Source organism: Heliangelus exortis, chromosome 14, assembly GCF_036169615.1.
Source record: "Heliangelus exortis chromosome 14, bHelExo1.hap1, whole genome shotgun sequence".
Classification (NCBI taxonomy): Eukaryota; Metazoa; Chordata; class Aves; order Apodiformes; family Trochilidae; genus Heliangelus; species Heliangelus exortis.
The window spans coordinates 2,131,306-2,145,350 of record NC_092435.1 but is presented as its reverse complement, the minus strand read 5'-3'; the positions used below and the strand labels follow the sequence as shown (position 1 = coordinate 2,145,350).

The window sequence follows — 14,045 nt, the reverse complement described above, 5'->3', positions numbered from 1 at the left end:
TCAGAGCACTTTGACATCTTGCATTGCTTTAATACCAGTGATTCAAAACAAAGCAGTGTCAAAGGGAACAAAAATTCTGTCAAGCTGTTAAAATCTTATTTGCCATTAACACAATTAAATTGATGCATGAGTATTTAAAGTTATTAGCAAGTGCTGCCAGCAGAAGCTGGCTGTGATTGCATAATATATAGTGGGCTTTATTAAAGTAAAAGGGTTTGTTTATTGTTATTATCATCATTAGTTCTGAAGTAACATAAACTTAACCAGGACTGTGAATTGGGAGAGGACTATGAATCAAGTAAGAACATGTTCTGCCCTGCTTTAATAGTCAGGGACACAATTACCACAATTAAGAAATTTCTAAACAAAGGAGAGTACACATGGTATCTCAGCTAACCACTGAAAAATGGCATGTGTAATGGTAGGGAGGAGTGTTAAATTAAGACAGGATTTTGGAATCTCTGCTGCTCTTACTCTTCCCAGTCTGACTCACCTGGCTGGAGTTTGGGCTGCTCCTGTTACTGCTGCAAGAGGTCTTGTGGTTGGCATGCACACTGCAAGATTATTGGGGGAATATTTGTGTTTTCTCATATTCAGACACACTAATTTTTGCAATAAATAAATCAGATGTGTATTAGAGACGTGTATTCCTGCTATCCCACTGCAGATTGCAGTAACACCTGAGTTTGCTAATCTTTTAAAGTTAGCTTTATCCCTCACTGAATGGGAAGTTGGTGTGAAGTATGGAAAACACAGATTAGCGAGGCAGCACAGGTACTGAGAGGGGCAAAAGTTATTTCAGTAAAAAGTAGAGAGATGAGGGAAGGTCAGTGAAGTGCTGGAATATCAAGTCATGCAGTTTGAGGGTGGATTGAAGGCCTCTTGCTGTTACTGCTGACCATCTGCTGGAAAATCTCAGCCTGGGTTTGTTAGGTGGAATTTTAGCTGCCTAGAAACTGGAGATAAAAGGTAAAGCTCTTTTTTTTGGTCAGTTGAATGTTTTTAAGTGACAGTATGGAAAGTCTGAGTCTCCAGGTGCTGATGTTGATAAAAATCACTAATATCCCTGCAGTGTAGTCATATTCACATGTGTACTTATTTAGCAAAATATTGATGAACTGGTGGGAATGCAGAGAACAGTGATGGAATGAGCCAAAGGCTTATTATAAAACTTGTTTATCAGTAAAGAAGGTAAAAGTTGAACATACAGCATTTGAGAGAAGTGGAGTATAATTCTGCATGAATGCGTGTGGTGTAAGTGTCAAGGGAAGTAAAAAATTACCTAGAAGCTCTAAGTGAAGAGCTCTATGAAAGGCTGAGTTGACACCAAAGGCAAAATTTTAGCCATTACCACAAAAAGAAGTGTAAATAGTTTAGAATACTCCTCCATATTTGTCAAGGGAAAGGGTGGGAGGCCCATTTCCTTCCAGTTTGAAGGTCAGACTGACCACAGTGCTAGAAGATGTGGGGAAAATGTGCTACATTAGCAAACTATGAACTAGGTGATCTAATAGGTCTTTCTGGTCTGTGACTTTTTATAGCTGTATGGATTTACTCTTCAGGCTTTGTGCTGGGTAAAATACAGGAGGAAGGGCATGGTCAGTGCTTTTGGTCAAGCCAGTTAGAATGAGAGGGATTAAGTTTAGTCATTAGTTTCTTTTACCAAACCAGTTAACAAGGGCAATAAGGTAGAAGTGTCATGCAGAAAAGTCTCACTGATTATTTATGGTATGAAGCACTTGTCTGATTTTGGTACTTTCCTGAGTATTGTCTCTTGCTTTTCTGCTCTGCCCCAATGATAGAAACCCATCATAACCACCTGCAACCTCCACTTTTGTGGTATATGTATATATGTTTGTGTATATACAACTGTATATACAGACCTGTTTATGTAACTGTTCACAATATTAAGAGATTCTGTGTTCTTTCATGTCCTTGAAATGGGGAATGGTAAATGCTGAAAGTACTGTTTAAATGAGTATATTCAATTGGAAGATGTTAAGGGCACTGCTGGATGTGCACGTGGGCATAGCTGTGTGCACAGATATACCATGTCTTTCAAAATGGGAGCAGGGATATCTGTCAAGCCTCTCAGGGTGGATTCCTGTGTGCTGTTCCATCTTCAGAGGATACTTATTAACCTGCATGCAACAGTCTGATGAGTTGAGGGACAACAAAATCAGCAGCTGCCCTTATAGTCCAGCCAGTATTTTAGTACAGTGTATGTTTAAGTTTTAAGAGCTGTCTTGGCTGTTAGTGTATTAAGCTGTAGGATAAGATAGTTGATGATAACAGCTTTCTGCTAACTGTTATTACCTCTGTCCTTCGCTGCAGCGTGCAGCAAGTTAAACCAAACCTCACCTTCTCTCTGGAGGATGCTGATAGGAGTAACAGTGGGTCTTCTTCAGTTACATAAGATTCAGGCAATTCTAGTTCCAGTTCTCAACTGTGAGGAAATCAGAGTACTTTATTGCTTCAGAAGTGTCATTAGTAGCACAAAGAAAGTAGCAGCATGGAAGAAAAAAACAACTTTTGACAAAATGGGTCCTGCTGGTGATTTGTTGAGTCTGGGGAAGAGGAGGCTCAGGGGAGACCTCATCACTCTCTACAACTCCCTGAAAGGAGGTTGGAGCCGGGGGGGGGGTCAGTCTGTTCTCCCAAGTAGCTACCAGTAAGACAAGAGGGCATAGTCCTAGCTCTGCCAGGGGAGGCTTAGGTTAGATATTAGGAACAAATTCTTTACAGAGAGGATGATCAATGGGCTGCCCAGGGAGGTGGTGGATTCTCCATCCCTGGACGTTTTTAAAGAGACTGATGTGGCACTCAGTGCCATGGTCTGGTAACCACAGTGGTAGTGGATTAAGGGTTGGACTTGATGATCTCAGAGGTCCTTTCCAACCTGTCTGATTGTGTGATTCTGTCATTTCTGGTGATCTGAACTGAAAAATTTGGTAATCAGCAAGTGTGGATACAGCAGTCTTCAAACAGAGGCAGTGGTGTGTTAGCTGCTCACCTGTGTGCTTGTACTCCCTCAACTTTGTACCCAGCATCTGACTAAACATTTCTTTTTTTTCTTTCAACCTAGGTTACCCTTCCCAATGACTCCAGCTGTGTGGAAGAAATATTACGGGTGAGTAATACCCTTTTGTATCTCATGTGTATTTGTAGTACTGTTATTTCTTGGAGAAGGGTCATGTGGCTGTCTTTAACACTAGGTGAATAATTACATGTTAGTGGGTCTCTATTACAGAGACACAACCAGGTGGTAGGCCCTTACTCTCCTTAGTGAGTAAGGTCAGTTCACCTAATAATTTGCATCTGCCAGCTTGTCCTGGCAGGGATTTACACACATTTCTGTTCTCTTTTAAGTTCTCAGTCTCCGTGAGTCTCTTCAGGACAGATTGCTCTTCTACTCTGAGGTGGAGTCACCTTATTTCTCCCACTCACAGACTGACCTGCAGTCTTCATCTTTTTTCCTCCAGACTCTAGTTGCTCATCATTCATGGTTTTGTTAAATACCTACTGACATATTTTTCTGGTCTTCAATGCAGAAAATTAAAACAACCACTCCAAACTGAGCAAAGCTTAATTGCAGCAAGATCATATAGGAAGAAAATGGGGTGTGCTCAAGTTGCCTATGTGTAAATCTGCCTTACCTTAAGTATAATATGGGCTTTTCCTCAGGCATCCCAACTTTGGCATCTCCTGTTGGCAGTGAGATTCATCTGGGAGCAAGTTTGCAACCCACCAGTGGGATGGAATTTATCTGGGATTAAGGTTTTTATTCTCATGAGTGGAGTTTTGCATCTGTCTGAACTACCTCCCCAGGATTGTCAACCAAGCTTCTGGTTTTCAGTGTAGAGGAGATAAAATTTCAGTTAGAATTTATGCCAGCCATGTCCTTATCACTAGGAGAAACTGGTGCAAACTAACCCCAGCCTGAAATCATGTGTTGCAAGTGGGTGAACTTGCTTGTAAAGAAATGGATTTATTCTTGTTTCTGAAATGAAATAGGCTTCTCAGTATTCATTACAATCCCAAGTTAAATATTTTGGGAAACTTCCTCTGTTTAATGTACATGCCTTATCTTGGAATGTTGTTGATGTTCTTCTGGGTCACCAGTGTTGCTGCAGAAATATGTTGAACCAGCAAGACATGAGCATGTGCAGACCTGCAGTAAGAGAGGAGTCTGCATCTGCATGTGCACCCAGCAGCACTGAATGGAAGGAAATAAATGAAATTTAGTTTCAGCCTTCAAAGTGAGCGTGGGTTTATTACCCACAGAACACTAAGGAAGCTTAAGCAAAGAAAATGTTAAAAGGCTGTGTGAAATTCTTGGTATATTTAAAATGTCTTCTTCTCCTGTTCATATATTCCACTTAGCTTCATTACTGTAGTTGGAATGAATTACTTGTTAGCTGGGGAAAGCAGTTGTTTTCAGTAAACAGCATCAAAAGGAAATTTGATGTAGTGAATTTCAAGGATCAATCATCCAGGTGACAGTTTTAATGTGGGAACAGTGTAGATAAATCACAGGAAGCAGAAATGTCTTTTTTTTTTTTTTTAATCAAGAGGAGGTGTCCTATTTCCTACCCCATGACTGTGATTTGAGTTGATAAAGAAAGGCAGAACGTCTTGGGATTTCTTCTGAAACCTGCTTAGACTGCTGAATGACTTTCTGTTGTCTTCAGAGGATTGTTAAATACCTAAATTTAACCCTAATGGGGATGAACTGCAGGGTCACTGTGGCCACAGCATCACCTCCTGCAGGCTGTTAAACTCAGGGACTTTTGAGGTGGACAGAGCTGGGATTTGGCTTTCCATGTCTCTGAGGATGTGTCTCACAACAGCATTAATGGGCACCTGAAAAAAAGGGTCTGAAACAGCACATCTTCCTTGGCTGCCATGTGCAGATTTCCTGGAGGTACCCTCAATGCCCAGCTTCTCCATTCTGCCATGGGGCAAACCTGTGAGCTGCAGCCACAGACAGAGCTAAAAACCTTCTTGAGTGTATGAAAACACAGATGTTGAGGAGCAGGTATGGGCTGGGAACACTGCAAGTCACTGTGGGACCTCAACCATGACTTGTTTGGGGTGCACACTCCCACTCCATGGGTAGATTTCTCTGCTACTACATGGTGAGGGTGGCTTAGGATGTCACTGACATGGTGTTAGGCAGCTCTGGGCACTGAGAGGATGCCTGCAGCCTTCTTATAACTTGTCTGCAAGCAAGCTGCCATCGGGACCCCGAGTGTATGAAAGCAGGAGATGACAGATCCACTTCTGAGGCTTCCCATCAAATGCTAAGCAAACCCCAGCCCCAACTGGTTGCCTTCAGTGATAGCAGTTTAGGCTTTCAGCTTTATGTAGTTCTGAACCACGCATGGAAGTAGAAAGACCTGAGTTTTGTCAGTGACTTTGTACTTAGATTTATCATGCAGAATAATCCAGAAGGAGATGTGTTTTGACTGCATTCAGAGTATCATATTTTACTTCACAGGCAATGGGGAGCAAATAAGTAAGAGCAATGCAATGCCCAGCAGTGGTCACAGTGCAGTCTTTGGGCTCCCTGTGGAAGCCCTCTCAGGAGATTCAGGCTGTCTGCTCCAGGGGAAAGTATCACCCTTGGTTTCAGCAGAAATCTCTACTTTTAGAACCTCAGTTACGTTCCCAGCTCTGACAGCTACTTTCTGGCCTTTTGGGACCATTTGCATAAGTTTCCATGCCTCTGGGGATCTGTCTCACGAGGGCATATAATGGGCAAGTGAAAAAGGGATAAGAAACAGCAGGTCTTTCTTGGGAGTGTGAGCCTCAGCCTGATGTCAGCTTCCCCAGGGAAAGAAATCGGCTGTTAACATTTCTGTCCTGTCAAGGATGTTACAGGGGAAAAGAAGTAGCATTACAGGATAGTCAAGTCCTGAAGATGGACAGATGGAGGTGTAATAGTGTGCGTTTTGACCAACCAGACCATTGGCAATGACTGGAAATTTCTGCTCAGGGCCACCTCATCTCTGCTGAGCTGCGCGGCCCAAAGTGCCAGAGGGACGGTGCTGCTGCCTTCTGCACCCCAGCCCTGCCACTCTCCCTTGAGAGTGTTCCAGCAGCTTTTTTGCTGCTTTGTTTTGTTCTGTTTTGTTGTCTTAAGTTAGGGAATTAAGTGACTTAATTCGATTTCACCTCGGAGAAAGACACGGTGACTCTTATAGGGGTTTTTGCTAGACTTTACAAGGAAGAGGGACCCAAGCTAAGATCTGTGACCTCTTGATTTTGCAGAGCTCTTTTTTTCAAGCTGAACTTGATTAAGGGGTTTTCTAATTGTAGGAGGGTTTGCAATTCCTAATCTCTATCTTTGTTTGTTTTGGTTTGTTTTTTGGGTTTTTTTTCCTAAGGAAAAAAAAATCCTAAGGGAAAAAAAAATGTTTAATTGAGCTTATGGTCAAAATTTTCCATCTGAGTGAGAGGAAAGGTCTTGAGTCTGTTCAGACCCCTGAGTCTTCAGAGGCAAAATTTCTGTCTTTCACATTTCCTGAAACACTTAGCCACTTATGTCATCTTGTGTAAATGCTTCAAGGACTGTTCCTGATACTGCAGACAAAGGTTAATAGCAGACTAGTCTCCTGTTAATCTTGCTTTTCTAACCAGGATGGCTAAGAAGGGAGAAGGTTGTTTAAAATATTAATAATATTAATAAAAGTAAATATTTCTTGTACAACTAAGGCCAAACTGCAAAATTAGTGCATGAGATTTGCATTTGATACAAATCTCTAATAGCAAATTGAATGATTAATACATTGGTGCTCAGCACACTTATTTCTGTTCCAAAATTTAACTTATTTTTTAAGCCAACATAATGGCTTTGAAAGTGTGGATAACAGGGGAGACAAACAATCAACAGTGTGTGTGTGTGTGTGTGTGTGTGTGTGTGTGTATAATACACATTTTATTAATATGGATTTAAATGAAGTTGTCACTTGCTTTGTGCAGCCATTGAAAAATTAGTGCATTCAAATGTTGTGATACAAAGTGCAGATGAGAAGGGTTGAAGTGATATTTTAAACTGGTATTCTGAAGCTGTTACATGTGCCACTTGTACCAGTGTTTTATATATGCTGTGTTTTACATATAAAACACATGTATAATATGTTTTATATATGCTGTCATTGTGCATTATGGGAACTGTCGTGCTGGTACAGGTATAGGGGTGTGTGTAGGGGTGACATGGAGTATGAACTAGCAGGGATCCTTTTTCTGCCTGTACAGAGCACCAAAGGGACCTTAGCCTTGGTTTACCTCTGGGTAAAGAGGTGATAAGCACACACCATTACATAGGAAAGAAAGGAAATTTTATTTCACAATTTTTTCTCGAGGACTTGTAGTCTAATTGCAATTTGGGCTTGGAGTTTAGGCAATTGGTTAGACATAATCCTGCAGAAGTGAGGCTCTGCTCTATACACATAAAGCTTTCATGTCTGTATTGCTAACCATCTGGGCAGGCACTTCTGTCTAAAAATCTGTCCCTGCTTAGAGGAACAAAAGAATTCCTGTAGGTGCATATTTGCTGTACTAAGGCATCAAGTAACTAGATGGACTTCTGATGTTATGTGGACAGCTGTGATATTAATTAAAAGCTCTCAAGTCTGGAAGAAAAACAAATCCTAAATATAATTCAGATTGTAATTAGAATAAAAATGACTGGAGTTAAATGAGCAAAGTCTATAATTTCTGCAGTTCTCTATTCTTCTGGTGACTGTCCCTTGTCTAATGATACTGGCGAATATGTAAATTCATCAGCAGGTGAAAATACCCTTGACTGGGCAAATTATGTATAGCATTACCTTCCTTGTGCCAATATAAATCACTAAAGGATTTAATATGTATCATCCATAGCTAAAGGGAGCTGTTCACAGGGCAAAATTAGACTGTAACAAATACAGTCCATTATTTTCCCCTCAGTAGTTGTTTTTCTCTCTTAAAATACAAACCAACACTGAAGAATATTGCTAAACCTAATTATAATAATTGTAATTTGAGAAATACAGGTACACTGTCCAGTGTGGTTACAAATGCACTTAGTAGCTGACAGGCAGTTTAAATATTTTCATGTGGAATCTGGGGGCTTGCTGGGGAGGACATGATGTGAATTTAAAATGATTATCCGGACGTCATTGGACAAGTGAATAATGAGCTGACTGGCCTAGTAAATCATATGAACCTGTCAAATGTGGGAACACATTGGGGAGGAGATGATGTCAAGTAACAGTAACTTAGCAACCTGGCATTTAGCTGTCCAGAGAATGAGTAAGAGTAGCCACTCTTAAATAACTGGGTAAATAAATGAATCCCTATATGTCTTAGGTGTGCTATAAAAATAGCCCAGCACCGTATGTTTTCTGTCAAGTTGCTTCTTTCTCCAGGATAAGGTGATTTATTATTTCTATTGAAATGAAAAAATGGATTGAAAAGTTAACCCACGTGTAAATGTGTATCTGTGGCCCTTGTCTGGCATGCAGCCTGTGGAAGTGTGTAAGGAACAGCTAATAGCTTGCTTTGAAAAAGGCAGTGTGTTAAAACTGTAGGGTTTTTTGTTCTTTAGACTGCTTCTGTACATGAAGATTTGGATGGATAAAACCAATTAATTTCTTAGCAATTTCCAAGCCATTGCATTTTCAGATTTTTTCAGGATTTTCTCAATGGAGGCAGAACAGGTTTCTACTCTCACATCAAAATAAATAAAGGGGTAATTCCACTGACCTCTGATCTCATTTGAGTTCATTGAATTCTTCCTCTTCCCACGCTGATATAAATTGGCAGCAGCTTTACTTACATTGCTGCTGCTGTTATTAAATAACAAGGAGTTATCCCTGGGTTACTTCAGGCATACACAAAAGCAGCAACTAGTCCTTTGCTCTGATGACTGTCTACGTGTAGCCTATTCCAGAAAATGGAAATGCTGGGCACCTCTCTGAGAAAAAGCTCATTCCTGGTTTGGGTAGGTTATCAGCTCAATTCCCATCTCAGTACCACCACAAGCATTCCAGGAAGGTCAAAAGAAGCCTTTTCCTAGCACTTTTTTGTGCACTGTCCAGCCATATACACACAAAGCACCATGAGCTCAATGGCTGCAGCCATTTGAGGAGAGCCTGGTGTATGCCTGAAGTGCAAAGGGCTCTTTGGGAGTTAAAGAATGAAGATTTAGGTCTTCCCAATCCAGAGCAGACCCTTATCCCAGAGCTTTGCCTTGGCCACTGTGAGTTACACCTGAATGCGAGACAGGATTATTCAGGATTATTATATTTGTTATTATTATTATATCAGGATTATTATATTCTTGGCCATTCAGTGAGAACATTGTGGTACCACCCATAAGGAAGGCACCTCAGGAGCATTATGCCCAAAGCTCTCTTAAATAAACTTTAAGGTACCCAGTGTAGAAACCTCAGCACTAACTTGAGGCTTGTTGAGCAGGAGATGAGCATGAGCCAGTGCTCAGGTACTTATCTAAGGGGGTTGGTTTTTTAGGGCCACTTTTGCACTGCTGCCATGGCAGGTTAGGTATGAAAAGTGTATGAAAGGTGTTCACTTGTGATCTAGATAGAGACTGTAAATCTGCTTTTTGCTGCCAGGTCAATGCAAAGCAGACTTCATGCTGTTGGGGAGGTAACAGGGAGAAAAAGTTGCCTGATCTGACAAATCCGTGTGGTTGTCCCATGTTTCCTGTGTTGGAAAGGTGATGTTTTGCACCTGCCTGTTACAGGTATAAGTGTCTCTTCAAGATGTTAGGCAGCAAAAAATTAGACCTTTGCCAGGAGGGACAGGCAAGGTCTGATTCCAGCCTGCAGGCACATTGATCAAATAAAGGGATTATTTTCATAGCAGCACTAAAGAAAATACTTAGCAAAGCATGTTGAAATGTAAAATGTGATCGTTGTGTGGGTCTAGTGCAGCCTGTCTACACTGCAACAATAAAAAAAAGATTACAAAAGGTATTCAGGAAAAGAAAGAGAAGTTGCAGTGCACCTATTTCAAAGAACTCAGTATTCAGTTCTGTTTTCTTACCTCTTTAACCACATTATTTTAACGTGTATGTTTGTACTGCCAATTATGAAATATTGCTGATTTTAGTAGTATTATATAATTCTATCATTGCCAGATTAAAAATTGTGACTAAAATTACTGCAAAGTGAGCAGACATCTCAAGGGTTTGGACTGCTCCTGAAGAGAATGAAAGCACTCTTGTGAGAAATTAATAGCTAAATGTAAAAGTGTTAGTTCTTATCTGTCTCAAACTCCTCAGCATCTCTTTTGCACCAAAACCAACCACTTTGTTTCTCTTCCTTGTTGACTGTTACCTCAGAAATAATCCACTGTGTATTGCAACATGTTACATGCCCAGCATCCTCATCCTGATTCAGTACTGTGTTATGATAAAAATAATATTTTATGATGATAAATAAAATGTTTTTTAGAGCCAGTTGAAACAAAAGAGTAGTTCACAAAGCCGTTGTCTTGTAGAAAAAGATAGAAAGTTCTGCAACTTCTGTGGAAGATCAGATGTGCCTTCTTCAGCACTTAAAAGTTTTGGCCACTCCCTGTACTACTGTTTCAAATACCTCTAAGTTTCATAGTTCCAAAAATAACTGGAAGTGAAATAGAAAAAAAAACTGTAGGAAAACAAGTTGATGGGGTCTTGGGGCCGAGTATCATAAAAATTTAAGATTCCTACTCCTGATTTGCAGACCCACGGGACCTGACTTTCTGTCCCTTTTCATCATTGTAAATAAAGAGTAACTCCCTTATCGTTGAGCAAAAGTGCAAGAGAAAACAGACCCAAGGAATCTGGGATGTCAGATCAACTTTAACCTTTTGTGTGCTCCCATGAACAGAAAAGTCCCTGAGTGCTGAACTCAATGGAAAGCTTTAAACACTTCTGCACTGTCTCAGTGTTTGGCTCTAGCTGTACCAGGTACCCTCCCTTGAGGACCTCGTGGGCTGTATGAATTTATGGTGTGTAAAAACATTGTGAGGCACATCAGAATCTGTGGTGTTCTGTCCTGGAATAGTGCTGCTGATTCCAAAATGATTGGGGAGTACAACTACTGACACAGAACTGTCAAGCAGCAAAGCCATCTGAAGCTCCTGTTACTCTACTTATGCATCTTATTGCCAAAGTATTAAGCAAAAAAAAAAAAAATCCAGTCCTATTTGAAATATAGGTAGTAAAATATTCCTCTGGTCTCAGATTAATCATTTCTGTTATTTCATTGTGTCCTGTCAAGATGAAACATGGTTAAATATGGGCATTGAGTGTTTAAACTGCTAGCAATGTTACCTTTCATTTAAGTAGATTAATAGCATGTACTCTACATAGCAAATTGCTTTAGGCACAGAATGAAAACACTGAAAACATATTAAAATTGAGTTAGGCTTTCTGAAATGAATGCATTCTTTAGAAACAATTCTGATTTGAAATTACAAAGTCTGTATCATCTTCTGTGGCTCTTTATCTCACAAAAGGGAATGTCTCCATTTTTGCATCCCTGAGGGCATCTGTTTTGGCTTTTAAGTCCTGGTAGGAATCCTTTCCCTAAGCCAGCACTGCTTTTAAGCTGGTGGAAGGGTAAGTTGGCTGTGTGTGGTCAGTCAAGAGAAAGAGAGCTAAGGAAAGGCTACACAGACTTGGATTGTCCAAGGAAAGACAGGGCTGGAAGGTGGAACTAAATCTTCAGAAAGCATTTCAAGAGCTCTCCTCTTTGAAATTCTCCTCTGAAGTTTCAACTGGAATGACCATCACAATCTAAAAACACTGATTGATGGATAGAATTATATGTAAGCAGAGAACTAGGGAAACAAACAAAAAGATGGACCAAAAAGGGGCCATATATACTTGTGGCATGCTCAGTTTCACTTTAACTATACCCACCATGTTGCAGCCTTTGATACTTCACTGCTCTTGTGTTCTTAGGAGCAAAGTAAAGAAACCAGGACAAAGCTAATCCCTGAAATAATAATGCAGTTTGAATCTCACTGTTGCTCTCAGAGGAAATAGGTGGAAGTGTTTGTGTTACACCAGATCCCTCCTTTGGAGGAGCCATGTGGTGACACACTCAGCCTTGCCAGTCCCCATGGGGTTTGTGGAAGCAGCCTAACGTGGGAAGGTAGTCTTGAAGTCATCATCTGTCTTAGTTCAAGTAATCCCTTATTCTGTAGGGAGAACAGTCCTGGCAGCCACCTTTTTCAGGGGCAGTTTATGTCTTTGCCACTTGCCATTGATTTCTTTCTGCAGGTGTCTTCCTTCTTACCTCTGGAGATCATTTCAGCAGTCAAAATTCAGAATACACCACTTCTCACCTACCAATAACAGACTGATATAGTCCATTTCACCATCTCTTTGAACATCCTTTCAATTTATGCTGACTCAGATAAAACATCCTACCTTTAATCTTCCTCTGTAACCTTGAGATGCCCCACAGTGTCCCATTCCATGAAATGGGGAACCTGAACCTCACTCACACTGCCAAAGCACTGCAAAGTTAAAGTAGCTGCTCACAAAATGCATTGAGCATTTTGTATTAATGGTGTTACAATAGTGCAAAAGCATGGTTCAATCAGATATTTAAAATTATTCTACATACTGTGGCATATCCATTTCTGTAGAGAATTCCTAACATTTCTTCAGAGAAAGTGTGTCATTGAATTTAATGTTCTGAGAAACCTTATGAACTTCCAATCTATTTTAGCTATACGTTTCAAATTGTGCTTATAATTGTGTTTTTTATTGAATATGTAAGTTCCTTTCAATTTCTTAATACAGAACATGAGTTTTAATACACATTTGAGAAGAATGCACGCTGTGGATGGGAGGCACTTCTGAGCATTTTCGAATTGTCACGGCAAAATTGTCACATTTGTTTAATTAGCCTGGAGATCCTGCCACATTGCTTTGTCAGCTGTGTGACAATTTTCTTTGGATAGCTAGAAAATCTGACCAGAATGCCTTTTTTTTTTTTTTTCCTCTCTCCTCCTCCTCTCCTCTCCTCTCCTCTCCTCTCCTCTCCTCTCCTCTCCTCTCCTCTCCTCTCCTCTCCTCTCCTCTCCTCTCCTCTCCTCTCCTCTCCTCTCCTCTCCTCTCCTCTCCTCTCCTCTCCTCTCCTCTCCTTCTCCTCCCCATTTCTCCTCCCCATTTCTCCTCCCCATTTCTCCTCCCCATTTCTCCTCTCCTCTCACCAAGGAATTTCTCACTTTTTTTTTTATTTAAAAGCAGTCTTAAACGCACTCAGCCTCACAGCAATCAGCTGAAGTCAGCCTGTAGCATTAGAAAGGAAGATGGTTTTATTAGTTCAAGGTGTTGAGGTGTTTGTTGACCATTTTTCAGTGGCAAGAGATAAAAACTGACTACAAATGTGAATCTGATGTTTAGAGCTAAGTGCCTAGATTTATGTTTGTTCACCATTCTGCATGCACTATTTATTCTACCTGCTGCAAGTGTTTCTGGGTTGCCTTCCAGGGCTCCAGAATACTGGTGTGGATGTCACTAGAGATGCTGTTCCCAACAGTACACAGCTGTTCTTGCATTGTTTCTTCCAAAATTACTGTGCAATGTCTAAGCAAATACTTTTTGGAGGTGGATGAAACAGCAACAACATGGACACAAATGTATAGGACATTTCTGTGGGTTGCTGATAAGAAAAAAAAACCAGGCTGCTGGTTGAGTGGGTGATTTGAGGCATGGACCAAATTTTATCACTGTAGCCAAGCTGGAAAATGGTGGGTATTGGTCTGGTCTCCTTACAAGGAATGCTTTGAGATCTTCTGATGGAATTTTATGATCAGACACTGAGTGTTAAAGACCCCTTTGGGCTTTGTAGTCCATTAGGTTCTTTGCCATGAGTATATCCTGCTAAAGAATGCATGTTTGTGTAGCCCAAAGTACAGTAACCCTTAAAATATTCTTCTGAGACTCAGAAAAAAAACACCTTGTTGTTTGGTTTGTAGGGGAACATCCCCAGTAGTGATTTTTATTTTCTCAAGCCAATTAATCCCTTCCC

The 14,045-nt window shown here is 40.6% G+C and overlaps 1 protein-coding gene across 8 annotated transcripts in view; it reads left to right on the top strand.

Moving 5' to 3' along the window:
• Positions 1–14,045, top strand: part of AFF2 (ALF transcription elongation factor 2) — a 339,493-nt gene that overhangs the window by 181,490 nt on the left and 143,958 nt on the right. For all 8 annotated transcript variants that reach the window (XM_071758001.1, XM_071757997.1, XM_071758000.1 and 5 more), the window contains exon 4: positions 3,086–3,130. In XM_071758001.1, coding sequence (XP_071614102.1) covers positions 3,086–3,130 — 45 coding nt within the window. The remainder of the gene's footprint in view (positions 1–3,085; positions 3,131–14,045) is intronic.